The 23,231-nt window shown below is 43.6% G+C and overlaps 2 protein-coding genes across 2 annotated transcripts; one reads left to right on the top strand and one right to left on the bottom strand.

Moving 5' to 3' along the window:
- Positions 1–5,669: 5,669 nt before the first annotated feature.
- Positions 5,670–6,287, bottom strand: LOC105915156. The gene is made up of 2 exons (XM_012849046.1): positions 5,919–6,287; positions 5,670–5,798 (listed from the first exon to the last, which is right to left on the bottom strand). The coding sequence occupies exons 1-2, from the start codon at positions 6,285–6,287 to the stop codon at positions 5,670–5,672; spliced, it is 498 nt and encodes a 165-aa protein (XP_012704500.1).
- An 11,742-nt stretch (positions 6,288–18,029) lies between these two features.
- On the top strand, positions 18,030–18,679 carry LOC101753655 (10 kDa prolamin). Its single transcript, XM_004983377.1, has one exon. It carries the CDS (start codon positions 18,073–18,075, stop codon positions 18,553–18,555), a length of 483 nt encoding a protein of 160 aa, XP_004983434.1. The 5' UTR covers positions 18,030–18,072; the 3' UTR covers positions 18,556–18,679.
- The last annotated feature ends 4,552 nt before the right edge of the window (positions 18,680–23,231 follow it).

Raw genomic sequence — 23,231 nt, 5'->3', positions numbered from 1 at the left:
TGATACATATATTGTTGTGAAAATTCAAATACCATCATATGTGTATTTATCATGTGGATTACATTAGGTGTGTATTGGTTGCACATGAACTTTTTTACAGTACGAAAAAATTAAAAACCAAACAAAAGATTCATCTAGCTCCTGCAATTTATCCTTGAAAGAAACATATGGGATTTGGAGCGTAAATGCAAGAAACTTGCAGGAATAATTTCACAAAACTCAAGTTCAGTTCACACACATGAGTCACTTCAGTTTGCTTATCAAGATTTTAAAGAAATATGTGGCTTATTCTAATCAGGATTTGGGAAAAAGAAGATCTATATAGCATATATAAGGTCAGAAAAGGTAAAAGGGCAATTAGGACACACTACTAGTATTAGGCATATGCCACTAAGGGCTATAGACTTATCAAACGTTTGCTACTATCTTGATATAAGGATGATACCTTGGACAGTGGCCACGCCAAACATGAGGATGGCTTGCACCGTAAAGTTGATGATGAACACTTCTTAGGCAGTCTTTCAGGGGAGAGAAGAACTTCAACTAGCCACTGCAAAATAACTATAACATTCAATTGAGGGGCTTGGTAGCACTTGAGATGGGCCTCTTTCAACCCTCACTTCACTATCTTGATCTATTCCCTTGCAGAGGCGAGATCGATGCCTTCACAATCTTTCTACTACTCATTAAAAACTTGGGAGCTCGCCGAGCAACTCCTAGCTAGCCATCTAGGAGGATTCACCTCCAAGAGTAATAAAAACTTCACAAATGCTTGATGGATTCCACAAGTGCTCAAGGAAGGGAACGACTCACTCTTACTTTCAACCGCCCAATCTCTCAAACCAATTCAAGGATTTCACACAAATCTTGCGAATCTCACAAAAAGTTGAGTGGCAAGAGCTCTAATGGATCTAGAAGTGTGTTCTTCAGTTAGGAGTGAGCAGCCAAAATATAAGGGGTGAGGGGGTATAAATACTCCACTGTTGACGGCTCTTAAGTACCAAATCTAGGCCGTCAACTCCTACATAAACACATAAAGAATGAGCATCAGCAATAGTGGTAGGAGTTATTGCTAATGAATTCCACAATAGTGGTAGGAGTTATTTGTATGCAGGTCCATTAAAGGAGAAAACATACCTCAAGAGTAAGGAAACAGACTCTCAACCAATCAGGAGCAAGCATGTGGATCCATGGGCTCACAATCAGAAGGAAACCGACTACATTCACCGCCAAGCACCCTGTACCCACATGAGGACCCACAGGGCAGCAACCCAGAGCAAAGGTGGTGTGAAAGGCGATTGCAGGGGGTCGGGGGGTTCGGCCAAACCACCCTTGCCTCCTTTCATCTCCAGCTGACATGTGGTGGTGGTTGACGGTGTCCCAAAGGTGGTTGCTGAAGATTCCTCAAATATTCCTTCTCGGAACCGACTCCAAGTGCATATAAATAGAAGGGGAGGGGTCTCATTTCAAGACACAACACCACACACCAACACTTTCCAACTCTACCTTCCTCACCTCCACTTGGAGGAGTACTTTCACTCCTATTTAGAGAAAGAGCTCCATGGTGAAGCCCTCCTTAGGCTAGTGGTTAGGATAGGGAGAGAGCAAGGGAGTAGCTCAGAGGAGTGCTAAGTTCCTCGGTACTCTACTCCGATCATGTACCTCTACGGATGCTAGCTTCCTTCTAAGTCAAGTGAGTGTTCGTGATTCCTTATCTAGTTTAGTACTTATTTATAAATGAGATCAGCTCTCTTACTCGTGGGTTCGTCCCTCCGTATTTATATGGAGTGTTGTATATCTACTACGGGTCGACAGACGTAGTTAGATTGTAGTAGTAATCAATAGTGTAGACGTGGTGTCTAGGCTAAGGGTTATCCTTCATTTGCCTTATATCCCACGGGTTGCTAGAGGTAGGCAGTGTGGTGACAGCCCTGTCCGCCCTTTGCAATCCTCCACATTCGGATATAGCATAGAGCTATTGGCCAGAGGTGCCTGACTAATTCAGGGTAAGCCAGTGCCCAAAGCGAGTTCCTCGACCTTTAACTTATCTAGTGCTATACATAGGAATCCTCTCTACCCTTCGCCTACCGTTGGTTGGTTGTCCTTGGATACTAGAGTCGTAGATATACACACACGTTCGCCTGAATTCGATACCCTTGAAATACTCTGAGGTGAATGCTAGAATGGTATCCGTGCGCTTGCAGATTCATTCGCATTCATTAGTTATACCAACAAGCTTTCTGGTGCCGTTGCTGAGGAACGGTTGCTGTTTATCTACGAACCTAGTGCTCATCGTATCTTTTTGCTTTTCTTTGTTTCTACGTCTACCCCCTCTATCCATGGAAGGTTATCCTCGTACACACCTTTCGACCCTTCAGGGTGAGTTTTTAGAGCCATCCTTTCTGGAACCCAATTCCTCATCTGGCTACGAGATTCGCCCTCACTCATAGAGCTAGTTTAGGAAAATTCCTTCTTGGGTTAAGCTATGAGAACCTATACCATCACATGCGAGATTTTGAGGACATGTGTTCTTGCCAGAGAATATCCGGCTTGGCCCAAGACGCTCTTAAGAAGAAGCTTTTCCCATTTTCCTTTCAGAGAGAGTGAGAAAATGGTACCTTCACTTAGAGCAGAGTGTGATCGATAATTGGGAAGAGCTAAGAGCTAGATTTTGCTTCTCCCTCTTTCCTCTTTCCTACATCGCTTCTTTGCGATTTAAGGTTCTCTACTTCAAGCAGAAAGAGGAGGAATCGCTAGATGCATCATGGGCTCGTTTCTCTATTCTTACGGAGATTTGTCCAGTCCTATCCATACTCGATCACGTGTTGCTACAACACGTCCGGTTAGGATTATTGGAGGATGCTAGCCTACAACTTAATGCCCTTTTTGAAGGATTGTTTTTTATTAAGGATCCGACAGAAGGGAAGGAAATCTTGGAGCATATCCGAGAAACTACTCTCCCGATCAATCTGCATGATGATGCCTCATCAGGAGGAGAGCACATTGAGCAGCTGAGGACTATCGTCAGTAGAGTTTGAGCTTTCATCTCGACTATATCTAACATTCTGCTGAAGATACCTCTCTAGAACCACAGGAATCTTGGGGAACGAGTGCTATGTGTGAATCCTATCCCCGGATTCCCTTACGGTGTTTCCTTCTGAATCTTCCTCGAGACCATGTCTCGAGGGAGGTTGAGGAAGGAGTGGTTGAAAGAGGAGGATCATTTTTAGTGACTCATCTATTTCAACCACAACTTCCCGGAAGAGGTACTGTAAGAAAGCCCATTATGTTCCCGTGTCAAGGTAACATCCAAGGTGTTTCATATACACTAAGGAATCTGCCATGACAATGACCACCATATCATAGTCCTTAGGACTCATCCTTTCAGGTCAAGGGATCGTAGGGTCCATCCCGATCAAATTGAGTGAATCAAACTCGTTTTCTTATCCTCGATTACCGATCGATGCTAATCAAGTCAAGTAATTCAAAACTCACATCTCATTCCTTGATTGGAAGCTTAGGCTTGATTGCTTTTCCACCACACTCATATTTGATGAAATGCGAAGCTCTCTACCTAAGGAGGGGATGAGTTGAAAGAAACTCATTTTCCTCATGACTCGAAATCAAATCATTCCTTTGGCCCACAGAGTGACACATCCTCTTTCACTATGGGGCCATGAACATTCTTGAGTTGTTCTATCTGGAGATCAATCCACTCATTCAATGAGCATGAAGATTCATCTCGATTCATCACAAGGATCACGCTCATCCCAGATATCTCCAAGATCTATCATCCCTTATGTTAAGGCACTACGAGTCGTACGATCATCTTTGGGTTACCCATCATAGATGCCCTTTAGGGTGGTTGTATATGGTTCTGCTTTATCATAATATCTATGCAGGGCTCGTAGTTGTATTTGTGCACTAACCTTGCAGCCAAGACATTATCATCCATTCCAAGTGGCAAAGCAAGATGGACGTACATGTGGTTGAGCAAGGGATCATCATGAGATGCCCAACAACATAAGCTTCCTTGATTTAAATGATTGAACTTTATAAGAAAAGTTTATCCTTCGGGTATTCTCAGGACACTAATCTTACAAGTTATGAGAGGACACATCAAGGACGAAGAGAAGCACGGGAGGAGATGCATCGAGAGGATGACATCACCATTGCAAGCACAATGCACATCATCAATGCACCATCGTCACACGGGGCAATCGTACCCCGCGATGGCCAAGGTATATCATCAAGGTAAGTCCACCACCACGATCCTTATTGAAATATATGTCAGGTTAGATAAAAGTGAAGTTAAGCAAAGGTCAGTGTCATTGACCCTAGCTCTATACTAGATTTTACCAAAGTCCCAGCACATATAGTGATTGGGCCCACTCTCTCTGCTTCCTATTGGTATATTTAACTATCACGAATAAATCCGCAAGCGCACACATATACCATTGTAGCATATCACCCAAGAGTACTCCCAAGGGTATCGTATTTCCCAAAGGAAGTCGGGTAGGTCAAAAGAATTTACTATGCATATGAGTATATATCATAAGATGGAAAGAGACAATACTCAAGACAGGGATAAGATAATGATGGATAGAGTAGTATGACACACACAGAAGAATCATCTCAAGATAACTAATCTAGGGAGAAGGACTAAGAGTTAGCTCTAGGTTCATATGTACTTCCCATATACTGCACAGATTATACAAGCATAACCTACATACACATTGTATAGGGACCAGGCCTATGCATCCATCCACACGCGGGGAGACAATACCCTACCAGTCTGCTAGCGTAGTTACTGCTAATTTACGAACTCCTACAGCGTACCCGAACGTGGGGGATTACAAAGGACGGACAAGGTTGTCACCACCTGCCACCTACCCCTAGCAATCCATGGGGCAAACTCATATCCAATGAAGCTAGGCAATCCAAGCACCATGCTTTCATTGTTAACAACACTCCAACCCTCCAAGCTATGGTGACAATGGCTGAAGCCGCCATGGAAATGGCCACTGAATCAATGCCGTAGGTTTCCATTGCTTCCCTCTTTGATACAAACTTCCTTGCAATCATGTGAAGTCATGTGAGGGAAGTTTGGAAATTTGTTCTAAGAAAGGACATAGAAGAATTTCCAAACAAAAGCAACTCAGTTTTGTTTTTCAAAACTTTTTGTGAAAAGGGGAAATGGCTCGAAAAACTCTAGCATGCGAGGTTGGACAAATCAAATATGCAAATGGAAATATGGAGGAAATCCAAATGTTAGGAAGCAAATATGGGATAACTACCAATTTACCTACCGGCAAGGACTCTCCAGTGTGTTCAGCTTGATGACATGGTGTCTGCTTCTGGAGAAGTAGATGTAGAAGCTCGTTCTAGTTTCTGCCGCACCTTCTTGATATTATGAGGTTTCCTTGTTGTGGTTGGTGGTTTCTTGGACTTTCAGGGTTGCGAGTTGAGTCGCTGCCCCGGCCTTATACTCATTCTTTGTTGCTCAATAACCATGAAGTTATTCATGAACGAGATGAGGCTGTCCATTTCTGGGGGTGTCACTTCAACCTCCTTGATATGAGTGTTGATTCCTTGCTTGCTCCTAATCATAGAGCATTGCTCCTTCTCAGATGGAACTCGAACTTCTCCTCCTTGCCATCAATGTGGAGTCAGATTACTCTGGACCCCACATCAATGCGTGCATCCGCAGTGCTAACAAACGGGCGCCCAAGGATGAGCGACGATTCCTTATCGATGTCCATATCAAGAACCACGAAGTCGGCGAGGATGAAGCTATCCTAGATTCTCACCAAAATGTCTTCGGCGATTCCTATCGGGTACCGGACTGATGAATCAGCCAGCTGTAGCTACATAGGAGTTGGAGACAAATCCGTATAATTGAGGTGATCAAAAACTACCTTGGGCATGATGCTAACGCAGGCTCCAAGGCCGTAGAGGGCATGGTCGAAGCGATGTGTACTGGTCATACAAGTGATCTTGGGACACCCCAGATCTTTCTTCTTCTCAGGAAGCCGGTTGAGTATAGCTGCGCTGCACTCCTCCATAAGCTTCACCACCTCCACAGTGGGCATTGGTCGCTTGTTGCTGAGGATGTCCTTGAGATATCGTGCATACATGGGTACCTGCATTGCCTCTAGCAGTGGAAAATTGATGTGGATCTTCTGGATCATTTCCACGAAGTGAGCGAATTGCTCATCCACGGATGGCTTCCTGTTGCGCTCGGGGAATGGCAAGAAGTTGGTGTCAAAGAACTCATGTGGTGCCATTTTCCCCTCGGGCGCCTTCCTTCTTTCAAGTGCCTTTCTTACCTCAGGCGGCTCCTTGTTGAAGGTCGTTAGCACATCAATTTATGAACCGTAAGTGCATGGATTATCGTAGCTTTTCTCTTAGAGTATTCCATCCAAGGTTTGTCAATCTGTGGATCGGTAGTGAACTAACTAGGGTTTTCCATCTAATCTAATGGATCTATCCTAACATGGAGCATAGCTTGCATATGAAGGCAAACTTGTTGTAAAGATCAATGGCATGAATAAGTGTAGATCACATCCACATATATATATGATATAACATCACCAAGGGTAGCAAGAGTCTATCATCTTCTAGTTGTAGTTCTAGCCAACGAGCAAGCACATCATGCATCTTATCCAAAGTAATCTTTAAACTACTACTACCTCCAGTCAACCTCCCAAAAACTCCCACTCTGTTGACGCTAAAAATTGGCCGATGACCCACTGCGTCGGACACACGACCTGGGAGAATCTGCTTAACTCCTGTTCGGGTTATCACCCTAGTGCGGTTTGCGTGGCGTGCTAGTCAATCTGACCTGTTGATTAACAAGGAAAGAAAAGTATTAAATTCCAGGGGTTTCGATCGGCTAGAATTCCGATCTATCTTGAAGTATGTATCAGTGAATTGGCCGAATTACTGTGTAGATGACCAGCTATAGGACAGCCGATGATCACGTAGCAATTGTAAAGAAACTACTAGAGCAACCTAAACAATACTACAAAGGAAACACTTGGAACAGATCTAATCGGCTATATGACAATAAGTATAAATAATGATGAAAAGCCGGCAGTTCGTGTCTCAAGCTGGATAACTGGTGATAAAACTAAAACAACAGGTAAAACCTATAATTCTAGTTAATATCGATAACTAGTGAATAAATCTAAACGAAACAACAGTGATGCGCCCGAAGTTAAAGCTTAGATATTACTCGATAAGTGGAACTTACAAATTGGCCGGAGGTCGTGTTGATGCAGCCCTGCCAACTCGTACGAACTCGTGAAAAGAAAAGGATTTGGCGAAGTCGCCGACTTGAAAGTAAAGTGCAAGGAAAAAGTAGATTTGTTTTGTTGATTGAAGTGTTATTTTTTACAAGCCTTACGAGGCAGCTATTTATACCCTGTTACAACTGATTTCCTAACCGACAAGGATCTATCTCTAAAAGATAATAGATATTTACAAACGAACACAACCCGCGTTGGAGTTGGTTATTATTTTCTCACGGGCCAATCTTCATCTTAGGCTAATCATCATCCTGGCCCACTTTCAGCCCACATCGGCCAAGCCGTTCTGACTCCCAATCGGCCAGTCTTCATTGACTCCCTCAGCCCATCGGCTAAAACACTGTAGCTCTAATCAGTCGATTCCCAATTGTAGCTTCTTGCTTGCCGCATCGGCCGCCTTCCTCTCCTTTGACGCCGATCTAAACACGTGTCAAAATCCAGTGTCAACACACTCTACTATGAAGCAGACCCCGTCACAATCCCCCTATCGGCGCATGCAGTTTAAGGGCACGAACACAGGTGAACATGTCTAGCTATCATGAAGGATCGACATACTATATCTAATCACCATGATTACATAAAGCATGCTATGTAGTCTAAACTAGCATTAGACTAAGGGACAAGCACATTCATGATAGGTAGAAAGCATAGAAGGAGACAACGAGTCCCTAATAGATCGGATGGCATGAAGAACATTTCTCACACAATATGTATTAGATCACCACCTCCGAGTACATACCATCGATGATCTACTACTGGCTCTCCTGAACTCCACCATGGCACAACCACGTAGGAAAGCCATGGCGGCTAGGGTCGGCCTAAGCCATCTCCTAGACAACACCGAAGACTTGTGGCGGCCCTCAACTTCCTTTGGTGTATGCCTTTGGTTTCATCGAGTTCTGGTGGATGGATCTCGGGGCTTAGTGAATTTTTGGGGTATTTATAGTCTGGAGAGCGTGTGGAAGAAATTTGAAGGCAATCGGGTGAAGGAACACCCTAGGACGATCGGCCTAGGGGGGTCCAGGCCGATCGGCCTGAGCCTTCCTTTCGTTGTCTCGTGCCCTCCTTCGTCGCCAAGTCTCCCCTGATGTTTGGGAACCTTATTTTTGTATGCATGTGGGCCTAGCTTGCCGATAGCCCCGGGATAAGGTTGGATATTCATATCTTTTACAAAGTCCTGCTTGCTTCCATCTTTGATCCCAAAGTGAACTTGCCATATCTTGTGAAACTTAGCGCCTAAGTCTTCTTGGAGGAATGCTCGCCAAGAATGAGCATAATCGGGGCCCTGAGGACCCTAGGCTGATCGGCCTGGAGCTCTATAGGCCGATCGGCCTAGGCCCTTTTTGGGCCCGTTAGCCTTGATTTTTCTCAGGTTGCTTGTCCAGGGCCTTGTCCCATTATGCTCCAATATAGTCCACTTTCCTACAAAAACAGAATGTCCTCCAAAATACAATGCATATGCAAAAATGGGGTTATTTCAAGTGCTAACTGGCGTGTTAGTATAAGAATATGTATAAAAACACCATTTAAATAGCACTAAAAGTGTGTAGATAATGAGCATCAGCAATTCCCCCATTCTTAAACCTTACTCGTCCTTGAGTAAGTCCAAGTTACTTGCTTAATCGAAAAATCAGCATTGCCCTTCGATGTCATCCCTGCACTCATTCATACATAACAAGACACATTGCTCTCTCAAGTATTTAGCATTAAGGTTCAAGTTCTGACCGGCTAATTTTCATCATGGAAGATAGATTAGCAATAAAGAACATGCCACAATAAAATAAATACAATGCTCTTGAACTTATCTAAACTTTAGTCCTTTACCTTGTTCCATCGTGAAGAGTTTTTTGAAAAAGATGCAAATCCAGCATAAGTGAAATTCTCTTGCAAAAGTTCATGGAAACATTCATCTCATCAAGTCACTCAAGCCTATACTAGATTAGTTTCAACCTATTCTACTCATATATAAAAGTGAAAATCTTATGTGGATCTTGGTAGGTAGAAACAATCCTAGCAAAACACTATATCTGAAATATTGTCAAATAAAGGGAGAGATCTATTAGGATTACTAAGACTTGTCAAAAAGGCCATGGAAAATAAATGTTGGAGAGGGAGAGGGATGAAACACACACACATTTAGATAAGTGGACATGTGCAAGTGGCAAATGAATGACCCCGAGGCACAAATGAAGTCCTCATTATCGGATTGCACTTGATTGGAAAATGAGTATAGATCAATCTTAATCTTGAGAGCACTAGGAACTTTAATGAGACTCAAAGAACTGAAGAGCATTTTATTCTTTTTCTCCTTTATTATTTTTTTCTTTTCTGTTTGTCGGATTTAGTGACTGGCAGTCCACCAGGGTGGTACCCAGGCGGTAGATTTGTAGGTGGGGAAGATCGTAAGACCAAGAACTCGAATGGTAACACAAAGACGCAAGATTTTATATAGGTTTGGGCCTCCAGAGAGTAATACCCTACGTCCTGTGTTCTGGTAGATTGTATTGCTGGTATGCAATACCAAGAGTTGAGATGCGTTGGGTTGAGTTGCCTTACCCTCGGGGGGTGTCCCTGGTCACCTTATATAGGCTGACAACCTAGGGTTACAAGTCTGATAGGATCTAATCCTAGTCGGTTATTACATGGAAAGCAATCTAATTGGTTTACAACAAGTATCCCGTGATATCCGGGCTGAATTGATTCACCCAGCCTCCTAGCTTGTGTTCCACGCATCTTTATGCCTTGGCCCACATGGTATGGTCGGGCGGGCCCACTTGTCAGGGCTGACTAGTATCCTAGTCAGTGAGGACCTGTGGGTACCCTTATCCCTCAAGCCCCCAAGCGATGTGGTGTCGAATAGGAACCTGACAGATGTGCAACGAAGCTTGTAATGAACTCGGCTGAAGGTGCAGTGTTGTCATAGTGATGGAGAGGCTGCGCAGTGCTCAAAAAGAAGAAAAATTGAAGCTTCCACAGGCATATGACCAAATGCGCATGGCTATGTGACTGCCGAGCTTTGGGATGTCTGGCATCCTGTAGATCGAAGAGAAGCACATGAAGGACGTCGTAAGACGCACTCCATATGGAGTAGCCCCAGAGCATTGAAGCGATTAAAGTAATCTCTCCAATGGTCGAATTGTCTTGTCGTGTAGTGGCTGTATGATTTAACCCGAAGGTGAACCGCCCATTACTGGAATGCGGGGAACAGCAAAGCCAAGGAGACATGCTGAGTCACCTCCCGCCCCAAGCTAGAGAGGTTGACCGGGTGACGGGAGGCACACCGAGTCGTCTATAGCGCCCAGCACCCGAGCCTGGGAGGCACGCTAAACCGCCAAAGCACGCCAAGTCACCGCCCGCCTAGCCGAGGTTGGCCGAGCAGCGGGTAGCATGCCAAGTCATCTGTGGCACCCAGCCTCCGAGCCTGGGAGTTAGCTGAGCCACGGAAGCATGCTGAGTCACCTCCCGCCAAGCCAGAAAGGTCGGCCGGGCAACAGGAGGCACGACTAGTATTTACAGATCCATAAAAGGACAATACAAAGATTATGTAGCATAATGTAGAGCATTTAATAATTGAATAACTTGGAGTTTTATTCAGCATAGAAGTAAATTCTTGCACATCCTACTCTTGTGGGCAATGTAATTTCCTTGGGTAGTTAGCTAGTTACATTTAAGCACCTAGCCTTGCATAGCCAGTAGTCTGCTGAGAGCGGATCTCGAGCTTGTAGACGAGGCATCATAAGATGAGTCAAGGTTTCATGGATTAAAGCGTGTGCTGCCCGAGTACTTTAACAACCGTTAAGAGAGATGGACAAGCCGCCCAGCAGTCGAAACTGTGCGGAAAAGTGGAATGCACTGAGCACTTGTAGGGCACAACCCCAACTTCCCATTTAGTGGAAGGATCAAGCTGTATGAGCGGTCAAGGTATAACCAGGGTGGTCTGCAAAACTCGCAGAGATCAGTATGGAGATATACAGAAGCTGTAAAATATTTAACTGAAAATAGGACTTAGCTTGATTCGTGCCAAGGTGGAATAATTGTCATCATCCTTCCAGTCTGGCTCCATCTTGGTTGTTGTGATCAGTGGATGTTGATGAAGAGAAATGAGTCGGGACTCACCCCGAGGCCAATCCTGTTGAGCTGACGCTGATGCTAGAAAGTCTAAGAAGTTGTCCTGGTCAGCTGAAGGTGCCCTGCTCCCAAGCGTGAGGACTGGTGGAGCCACGGAGGCATGCCGACCTAAGATAGGCATCCAACCCCTAAATTTGAGGATGGGTGGAGCCACAGAGCCACGCCAACCTGAGATAGGTGCCCAACCCCCGAGCGCGAGGACTGGTGGACCAACAGAGGTACACCGACCTGACATAGGTGCTCAGTCCCGAAGTGTGAGGACTGGTAGAGCCACGGAGGCACGCCGACCTGAAATAGGCACCCAGCCCCCAAGCGCGAGGACTGGCGGATCCACGGAGGCACGCTGACCTGAAATAGGCGCCTAGCCCCTAAGTGTGAGGACTGGGAAAGCCACGAAGGCATGCCAACCTGAAATAGGCGCTCAGCCCACAAGCACGAGGACTGGGGGAGCCACCGAGGCACGCCGATCTGAGATAGGCATCCAGCCCCCGAGTGCGAGGATTGGCGGAGCCACAGAGGCACGCCGACCTAACATAGGCGCCCAGCCTCCAAGTGCGAGGATTGGTGGAGCCATAGAGGCACACCGACCTGAAATAGGTGCCCAACCCCTGAGCGCGAGGACTGGCGGAGCCACAGAGGCACGCTGATCTAAAATAAGCACCCAGCCCCCGAACATGAGGACTAGTGGAGCCACAGAGGCATGCTGACCTGAAATAGTCGCCAAGCCCCCGAGAACGAGGACTGGTGGAGCCACAGAGGCACGCCGACCTAAGATAGGCATCCAGCCCTCGAGCACAAGGACTGGCGGAGCCATGGAGGCACACCGACCTGAAATAGGTGTCCAAGCCCCAAGCATAGGACTGGCGGAGCCATGGAGGCACACCGTGAGACTTAACAGAAAACCGGCGGATTCCATCAATCATGTGCGCCGTGACGGGGGACCCGTGGATTTTTTTTGCTAGGTTTATGCTGTCAACTTCTTTAAAAGCCAAAGGGTCGCGGTTCCATTTTCATCTCCACTCCACTTGCACTCAAATGCCGCCGCCGCTGACCCCATCGCCGCCGCTTCTGACAGCCCTAGGTCATGCCACCGCATCTACAAATCGCATCCATCACTCCTCCGCCCGAAAGTTGTAGTCATCACCACAACGCCGCCATTCCCCGCCGTATGCAAACCAAGAGGCCCACCTCCATTCAATCTCCACCGCAAGGGTTAGAAATCGAAGAAATGGCAGTGGAACAGGCGCTGGATCCGTCTGATGACCGAGGAGCGAATCCAGGCCCTCATCAATCTTGGCCTACTCAGACCCAAGTGTAACAACTCTACTTAAACTAAACTTGGTTAAGCTGAAATAGGAGGCTTAGACACTAACCTAGCACGTGAAAAGTCCTTTTTGCCCTTAAAAGCTTAAGTTTGGAGTTAATTCAAAACTTGAAATTTTGTATAGAAACTTAAAGTTTTGCCAAACTAAAAGTTGTAGAGTTTTACATTTCTAACAACTTTCCTTATTAGCACTTTTGCTAGTTTGGGTTCAAAAACTAGAATCAAAATCAGTAGCTTTTGAAACTCACTTCAAAAACTCTAGGTGTTGAAAACAGTGCAATTCCTCAACTTTGTAGCCCTTTTTCTCAAAGTTTCTAATGTGAACTCAAGTCAAACCCTATCTAAAAGTTTTAGTGCTACAAGTCTTTGACAACTTTGATTACTAGAGTTTTACCAAAATCTGCACAAAAGCCTTTCAAAAGTTAGGTCAAAGTTGACCAAAACAGTCAACCCAGCCAAAACATCAAAAATATGCTAAGTCTGAGAGCAGTTCAAAGTATGTATCTTGGCAAGCAAGTTACTCACAAAACTTACATTAAACTTAAGAAAAAACCATCTATAAGAGTTTTAGTTCCCAGTCTGTAAAACATCTTTGTCAATAATGCTTTGGCCTAATTCAATCGGAAAACCGTTCAAAATTTAGGTCAAAGACAGCAAAAAACCCTGAAATCAGCAAACTTGAAAATCCGCCTAAGTCTGGATGACCAGCGTTCTAGAAAACTTGGGAACCCCATAACTTCAAATCTATTTCGTTTTGGAAGTGACACCTTTTGTAAGTTTTAAACATGGACTTAAGGGCTACAAATCTTAGAAAGGAAAATTTTAAAGTTTAGTTCAAAAATCCCGCTTAAACATAGCCTAAACCTCGACCCTTTGGCCTGCCTCGCGAACTCCAGTGCCAGAGCGCGCCAACACGTTCGCCCGTGTGCCGCGTGGCTCTCGCTCATTGGCGAGCTCGCCGACGGCCAACCGGCGACCACGACAAGACGACTCACCCGCCCGGTTGCCCAGTAAGCGCCCAACCCGATCCTCCCCTCTGTCGCGCATCCCCTTCGTCCCATCCCGAGCGAGCTCCACCCACTCCCGGCGTGCCACCCCACCACCAAGTACCGGCCGAGCCGCCTCCACCAACCCTGGCTACTACCGCGATAGCACAAGGCTCCCGCTTGCCAATAGCTTCGCCCGGCACACCGTTTCCGCACGGTTGCTATCTCATCGGGCCAATGCCCACGAGATTGCACCCTGGAGTTTTGCTCCTTTCACCAATGGCGCCACCTTCCAATCCCCTATGCGGAAGTTGCTCCCCTCTCCCCTCTAGCCATGCCAGCGCTGCCCGTTGGCTCCACCCTTGCCCTCCGCACCTCCCCGGCCCTATAAAAGGGGTCAATGCGCCGCCTGCGCAGCTCCCCGCACTCGCCAAGCTCCACCACCCCTCTGCTCTAAGCGCCACCACGCCACCCCTCCGTGGAGCCCCCTGCTCCGCGCCACCCCGTGCCTCACCAACACTTCTGCCTGCTTCACCAAAACCACACACACCTCTCTGCGCCGTCCGTTGTCCGCAAGGAGCCCCTAGAGCGCCTGAATGCCGCCGGACTTCACTGCCGCCCGAGCCTTCCTTCCCCACACCGTTCCGCCGTCGACACGCTATCTCCGCGCCCCCAATAGCCACCAAAGCCCCCACGCTGAGCTAGCGCACCTCCCCAGCTACTTCTCCCCGCGACTAGGCCGGCTATCACTGGAATCGATGCTGCCCGCCACCGTGACTCCATAGGGGCACGAGTGTGATTGGGAAAGCTTCGCAGGGGCATAGTTGTTAGACTCAAGGACTTATCTGCGAGACTTTGAAAACCTTAAGGGGCCCGGTGTAAAACTGTCTCGGTTTATGTGTTTTATTTTGCCAGAAAAATGAAGGAACTTTGGAAATGCACTAAAAAATGTAGAAAGCTCAGAAAAATATCAAATAAATTTTGTTGGACTCACTGAAGTACCTAGTTTCATGGAAAAATAACCTTGCCCATGTTACTGTTATAAATAATGCTCTATAGTTTTATCTTTTGATTAGGCCTTTTAAACCTTGGTGAATCACAGAAAAATGTAAAAATGACAAATCCACTTCTAAAGTGTTTGTTTCTTGAATAGAAGCTTGGAAAAATAGTTAGGAACCTGGTGTAGAACTTTGAATCACTATTTTAACTTTATCTTTGAATTCTAGGGTTAAATCTTTCTTTTTGCATAAGTTTTAATCTAGAGCAGAGAAAAATGTGAAACCACTTAGAGTAGCTTAGTTCTGAAGTATAGTTCTTAGGAAAAATATGAAACACTGAGTGTAACTTGGTGAGATGTGCCTTTCTATTTGTAGAAAGATAAGAAAGATAAATAGAAGATAAATATGGGAAATAGTTGTCCTTCACTAAAAATCATGAAAAATTCACCCAAGTCTCTGTAACACACTTTCAACCCACTGTTAATGTTTCACCCTCAGAATCACTATAGGCTTTGAGATAAATATGGTTAAGTACATGCTACCTTAGGGTAATAAAATAATTTTAGTTATTTTTGTACTAATCCAATGGATCCCAAATTTTTACAGTAACTCAGTGATGACATGATTGAGATACTACTAAATTATCAGTGTCATATGTTTTTGTTTGTATATGGAAACAAATTTTGGAAGATGAACCGATTTAAATGAATAAAGAAAATGTTAAGTCCTAGTAAGCTTAAATGGTAAGTTATGGAAGAGGTACAGAAAAACATTCAGAAACCAATAAATTTCCAAATAAACCCTGAACAATTCTAAAGGTGACCCCACCTTCCTTGTGAGATCTAAGTTGTAAGAACCTTAAATGTATACACAATCACCGTCAAAGTCAACCTCGAGTTTTATACACAACAGACCTTACTTCATGAAGATAATGAAAGTCTACAACCTTGTTTAGGTGAATGTGGTCGAAATGCAACTTACACTTCAACAATAACTCATGTCTTGCATCCTTCATGTGGAAGCATGGAAATTTTGAACTATCTGCATATGCATGTCATGTAGAAGTTAATATCGCTGACGGAACCTACGAGCTCCACCTTACGCCGGAAGAGGAACCCGTCGCAGAGCTACATCACACGAAAGCTGAGCTCGAGCCAGATCAAGACCTCGAAGACCAACTAACTTTCTCTGAACTTGAAGGCAAGGCCCGGTGCATGCTTCCCTGTTTTAAATTTTGCAGTATGTTGGTGCTTATGATTATGCATTTACGTTTATAGGAGTTGATTGAAACCCTAGATGCATGAAACTTAGTACCTTGATCTAATATATCTATTATGCCGCAAGGCTTCGGAGTTGTCTAGGAGATGGCTTAGGCCAAACCCTAGCTACCATGGCCTCCCTGCATGGTTGTGCCATGGTGGAGTTCAAGATCTAGTTGTGATCATCGATGGTATGACCTCAGAGGTGATGATCTAATATATCTATTATGTGAGCAATGTTATTCATGTCATCCGATTTGTTAGCGACTCAATGCCTCCTTTTATGCTTTCTTTCTATCATGAATATGATTGTTCCCTAATCTAATGCATATGGTTAGACTTCATAGCATGCTTTATGTAATTATGGTGATTAGATCTAGTATGTCAACCATTCATGATATCTAGACACGTTCACTTATGTTCGTGCCCGTAAACTACCTACACCGATAGGGGGGTCGTGACAAGGTTTGTTTCCGTGTAGGGTGGGGGTTTTCAGGAGGTTGACCGGAGGTAGTAGTTTAAAGATTGCTTTGGATGAGATGCATGATGTGTTTGCTCGTTGGCTAGAACTACAACTAGAAGATATAGCCAATTACAACTAGAAGATGATAGGCTCTTGCTATCCTTGGTGGTCTTATACCATATATATCTGTGGATGTGATATACCCTTATTCATGATATCAATCTTTATAACAAGTTTGCCTTCATATACAATCAATGTATCATGTTAGGATTGCACCGTTAGATTAGATGGAAGATCCTAGTTAGTTCGCTGCTGATCCACGGATTGATAAACATTAGACGAATACTCTAAGGGAAAAGCTATGATGATCCGTGCGTTTGCGGTTCACAAATTGACGTGCTAACTGCCATCAACAAACTTCAACAGGTAACAGTGAGAAACAAATGCGGTAGAAGTGAAGCAGGAAGAAGATCGAGGCTTTCTAGCAAGAGTTTTCTTTGGGAGTGAGTGGAGAGCATTGCATCGTTCTAGGTTTGTTTGTGGAAAAGTGCATGGAAATGTATCAAACCTGCAGGATTTGAATTGACACTTGTTCAGTAGTCAAAGGTGGTCCCATCTTGTAATATGTCTCTCGTGATTCAACATTTGAAAACAAGATATGTAACTGGATATTTCTCCAACCATTCAAAACAAGCCTCACCAAATAGAACTCTGGTAGATAACTTGTCTCACAAGGCTTAAGGTACCAACAATGGTTCAAAATTAAATGTGACAGATATATAAGTCGTCCGATACGAGCATTTTTGTAGCAGTGATGGATCCTATGTAAGTCTACGATGAACCTATATAGTAGCTTGATATGCTAGCTTTGGTATTTACCTCTTTAAACATGTTCATGTAATGAACAGTCTATTTTATTAGCTAGACTCGAAATAAATCTCGACAATAACTTGTAGGAATAATATCTTATGGTGTTTTGTAAAAAAAACACGGACACCTAATTAATAATCCAAGCATCCTAATTTGTTAAGGAAAGTCCAAAATGTTACATGTATTCTTTATGAATGTAGCACAAAGTATTCTTTATGAATGTAGCACAAAGGATAAGACATGTATGGGTGAGTCAAGGCCACCTCGGCAACAAACAATACAGAAGGTAGACTTTTAAAAATGGCCACCCAAGCTTATGTGGCTTTGACGAGCCAAACTTATCATGCCAGCCTCATCCATATCAAGATAGGAACAAAAAAAACCATGTCTTCTGATGTACTACCTCCATTTTTATTTATATGTCATTTTGGTTACCACCACCGACGTCAAACAAACAAAAACGGAGGTAATAACAAAATCAATTAAAACAAAAAGGCCATGTCTTCTGATGTAGCAAAATGAATTTTATAACTTCGGCTGGTATCCAAATCGACAAATGACATGTCATGTCCAGATTATGAGGCATCCTCCAAAATTCAGTTTTGCAAAGGCCAAAATCCTACATGCATGGCTTGGCTCCTATAAATACCACCCCAATCAATCTCTAACCCATCACCAAATTTATCTCACTAACACCTCCATTTTTATTGTGTGCAAGATAGTACTCGAATACCATGGCATCACGCATTGCTCTGGTTGTGCTTCTTGCTCTTTCTGCGGTTGCTACTACTACAGCCACATGCCCACAAAACTTCCCGCTAATGACGGGAATAGGCATGATGGACCCATGCATGCAATCATGCATGATGCAACAACCATTCACCATGGTAAGCTCATTCTCACCAATGATGGGAATGGGTTCCATGGTCCCGTGCATGCAATCTTGCATGATGCAACGGGCATTCACCATAGGAGGATCACCCGTGCTAGCAATGTTGATGCAACAATCACCATTGGCCATGCTGCAGCAACAGTGTTGCATGCAGTCTATGATGCAAGGAATGATGTCACCACAGTGCCACTGTGGTGCCATGTGCCAGATGATGCACCTGCAACAGATTAGGATGGCGATGCAGCTGCCATTTATGTGGAACACAGCAGCCATGATGATGCAGCCAACCTATTGGAGGCAGCCCTTTCCTAGCTGTGCCTGCTAGATAGTATATGTTGTACCCAAGGAATAAAGTTCACATACCATCGTGTGTGACTCACCAGAAATAAATTATTGAGTATGATACATATATTGTGGTGAAAATTCATATACCATCATATGTGTTTTTATCATGTTGATTAAATTAGGTGTGTATTGGTTGCACATTGACTTTTTTACAGTACCAAAAAATTAAAAACCAAACAAAAGATTCATCTAGCTTGCAATTTATTCTTGAAAGAAACATATGGGATGTAGAGTGTAAATGCAAGAAACTTGCAGGAATAATTTCACAAAACTCAAGTTCAGTTCACACACATGAGTCACTTCAGTTTGCTTATCAAGATTTTAAAGAAATATGTGGCTTATTCTAATCAAGATTTGGGAAAAATAAGATATATATATATATATATATAGCATATATAAGGTCACAAAAGGTAAAAGGGCAATTAGGACACACTACTAATACATATGCCACCAAGGGCTATAGACTTATCAAACGTTTGCTACTATCTTGATAAAAGGATGATACCTTGGACAGTGGCCACGCCAAACATGAGGATGGCATGCACCGTAAAGTTGATGATGAACACTTCTTAGGCAGTCTTTCAGGGGAGAGAAGAACTTCAACTAGCCACTGCAAAATAACTATAACATTCAATTGAGGGGCTTGGTAGCACTTGAGATGGGTCTCTTTCAACCCTCACTTCACTATCTTGATATATTCCTTTGTCGAGGCGAGATCGATGCCTTCACAATCTTTCTACTGCTCATTAAAAACTTGGGAGCTCGCCAAGCAACTCCTAGCTAGCCATCTAGGAGGATTAACCACTGCTCTCAACCCGTGATCGCACTTGCTTTCAGAATGCCAACAGGTAGTGTCGTAGGAAGATGTATCCGAGCATTAGCTACCAACAGAAAAAGATGATGGAATACTCAGAATCTTCAAAAAAGTCATTGTAACATGAAATCAAAGTTTAGTTTTGCATTTATAAAACTATAGCCTATCAACTTCTAACACCAATCGGATGCAAACCTAAGTGTAGGACGAAATCGGAATCTACTGCCTTCAACCCAAATCCCCAATTCCAGAGGCTCAAGTCTTTGCCACAGCCAATAGGAGTGTGCCAGCGAGTCCCTTGCACTGTACGCCATTGCAGATATACCTATTGCTCTAGACTGCAACGGGAAAGTGGACCACACTTATTAGAACTGTAATCTCAAAAAGCTACCTTGTTCAAAAATCATAATCTGCATTATGTCTCAATGGTAGTACTGACTCGTCAGAATCAAGAGGTCACAGGTTCGACCCCTGCTCTAAACACTCTTACCTTTTTTTATTTTCCTCCCTTTCTTATCACAGACTAACTTGTGGGACCCTGCTAGATTTTACGATGAATTGGAACACTTTATTTCTCAACTCATGCTTGCATGGGGGATTCCCCTTTGTTTATGACTTTTTGCACACCTTATTTTTCAACAAATGCTTACATGTGGAATCCTGGTTGGTTTATGACGTTTTCATGGACCTTATATTGTCACAAAACCACCATGTAACAACGAGTGACGATTTCTTTTTGGCTACAGTGGCAACTTTATGACGTTCCGTAACTTTGTCACTAAAATTGCTCGGATGTGAAACTTTATGACGTTTTTAGCTAGAAACATCATAGAACTATGACGAGAACAAATGTGTCATAAAATTTTCGTCATAGATCAACACATTTCTTGTAGTGTAATCAACTGTCTATCGTAGCTAAACTCAAAATAAATCTTGACAATAACTATTGTATGAATCATATCTTGTGGTATTTTATAAAAAAACTATGAATATTAATTAATAATCTAAGCATCATAATGTGTTAAGAAAAATCCAAAATGATACATGTTTGCTTTATGAATGTAGCACAAAGTATTAAGGACAAGACAAGTATGGGTGAGTCAAGGCCACCTAAGCAACTAACAATACAAAAAGCATACTTAAAAAAAAAGGCCACCCAAGCTGATGTGGCTTTGACGAGCCAAACTAATCATGACACCCTCATCCATATCAAGATAGAAACAAAAAGGCCATGTCTTCTGATGTAGCAAAATGAGTTTTATAACTTCGGCTGGTATCCAAATCGACAAATGACATGTCATGTCCAGATTATGAGGCATCCTCCAACATTCAGTTTTGCAAAGGCCAAAATCCTACATGCATGGCTTGGCTACTATAAATACCACCCCAATCAATCTCTAACCCATCACCAAATTCATCTCACTAACACCTCCATTTTTATTGTGATAGTACCCGAATACCATGGCATCACGCATTGCTCTGGTTGTGCTCCTTGCTCTTTCTGCAGTTGCTACTACTACAGCCACATGCCCGCAAAACTTCCCACTAATGATGGGAATAGGCATGATGGACCCATGCATGCAATCATGCATGATGCAACAACCATTCACCATGGTAAGCTCATTCTCACCGATTATGGGAATGGGTTCCATGGTCCCATGCATGCAATCTTGCATGATGCAACGAGCATTCACCATAGGAGGCTCACCCTTGCTAGCAATGTTGATGCAGCAATCACCATTGGCCATGCTGCAGCAACAGTGTTGCATGCAGTCTATGATGCAAGGAATGATGTCACCACAGTGCCGCTGTGGTGCAATGTGCCAGATGATGCACCTGCAACAGATTAGGATAGCGATGCAGCTGCCATTTATGTGGAACACAGCAGCCATGATGATGCAGCCAACCTATTGGAGGCAGCCCTTTCCTAGTTGTGCCTGCTAGATAGATATATATGTCTTATGTTGTACCCAAGGAATAAAGTTCACATACCATCGTGTGTGAATCACCAGAAATAAATTATTGAGTATGATACATATATTGTGGTGAAAATTCAAATACCATCATATGTGTTTTTATCATGTTGATTAAATTAGGTGTGTATTGGTTGCACATTAACTTTTTTACAGTACCGAAAAATTAAAAACCAAACAAAAGATTCATCTAGCACCTGCAATTTATCCTTGAAAGAAACATATGGGATTTAGAGTGTAAATGCAAGAACTTGCAGGAATAATTTCACAAAACTCAAGTTTAGTTCACACACGAGTCGCTTCAGTTTGCTTATCAAGAGTTTAGAAGAAATATGTGGCTTATTCTCATCAGGATTTGGAAAAAAGTAAGATCTATATAGCATATATGACGTCACAAAAGGTAAAAGGGCAATTAGAACACACTACTAGTATCGACATATGCGACCAAGAGATACTAACTTACCAAGCATTTGCTATTACCTTGATGTAAGGATGATAGTTATGACAATGATCACGCCAGACATGAGGATGGCATGCCCCACTAAGTTGGTGGCGAATGTTTCTTAGGCAGTCGTTCAAGGGAATGACAAAATTCGACTAGCGACTGCAAAATAACAAATAACTTCTCATAAAAAAATTACAGCACGGAAGTTATGGTTCCTCGTGAGTTTGTTTCATGTGTCCAAGTTTTTTGACCACTAATGTGCACTTAATTCAAAATTGTAAGTTCATATAGTTTTGAACTTTCATGAATCTTGGGAGTGCAAGTAACCAAATGAACTTCATGTGTTGTGTGGGTCAAGCCTAAAGTTAGCCTTCTGTCTCATCAACCCAAACCTCATCGCCTGAAATAGCCTATAGAAGCTGTCATGCATTCATGTTAGGGGGGGGGGGCATACTAGTGCAAAATTGTGTTTTGTTTGCCAAAACCTGTGACGTGTTCATCCAAAAATTGCGGACACTAGACACCGTCCCCCAAAAGTGTGCCAATGTGAGCATATTTGATTATTTTCTATATAGATTTGTGCCTTGTGATGACTCCTTTTAGAGAACGTGGTGTGTAATGAGCTTATCTTGGAGAGAGAGAGAGGAACCTCTATGATAAGGCTTGAGCACAACATTAGGCCTAGCCCATGGACAGGCCGGGTCTACAATGAGTACCAACAAAGAGTATGCTACTTCTTGAAGCCAATGTGGGCTACAATTGGTGGACCGCTTAACTGTTCAGCCCACTAAGCTCTTATGACATGTCTTTATTCCAAAATTTCCTATACTTGCAAAGACGGTTTGGCTGGCGGTGGAGTGGCCATGGTAAGAGACTAGCCACAATATCAGCCCATCGCCGTACAGTGAGTGCTCCGTGTCATGGCAAAGTCAAGGCGTCCAGTGGCTGGTAGGCGTCCACTGGCCTAGCAGCAGGCAGGCGGTGGCTGGTTGCAGCTGGGTAAAACCAATGTACATCTGGATCAACAAGGAAGCAGCAACCAGCTGGCTATAACCCAAATTTTCCAACCAAGCAAAGGAAAGCAAGGTATATAAATGCCATTTCCCGTTTGCCATCAATATTTAAAATGCTTTTAGAATTTGTGACTAATGTTTTAATATTTAATACAATTACCTAGATTTTAAATATGATTGTGCATTTGAAATTAGAGGTAATATTTTCTAGCAAATGGCAAAGTGGCAAATGTAGATCCATTCAACACCGTACCGGTTCCAACATTATGATTGGCTCGACGTAGTGTTCTAAAGGATCCAGGATGTGTTTTGCAATTTTGGTTCTATATCAAAATTGGCTTAAAAGGAATCCTCGACTTTTGGTTCATTTGGACAGAACGATGACAACCAAGACAACAACCATGCCAAACA

This window comes from Setaria italica, chromosome IX (genome assembly GCF_000263155.2).
Source record: "Setaria italica strain Yugu1 chromosome IX, Setaria_italica_v2.0, whole genome shotgun sequence".
In the NCBI taxonomy this organism is placed as follows: Eukaryota; Viridiplantae; Streptophyta; class Magnoliopsida; order Poales; family Poaceae; genus Setaria; species Setaria italica.
Note: the sequence above shows the minus strand (reverse complement) of the source record. Positions and strands in the feature narration are given on the sequence as shown.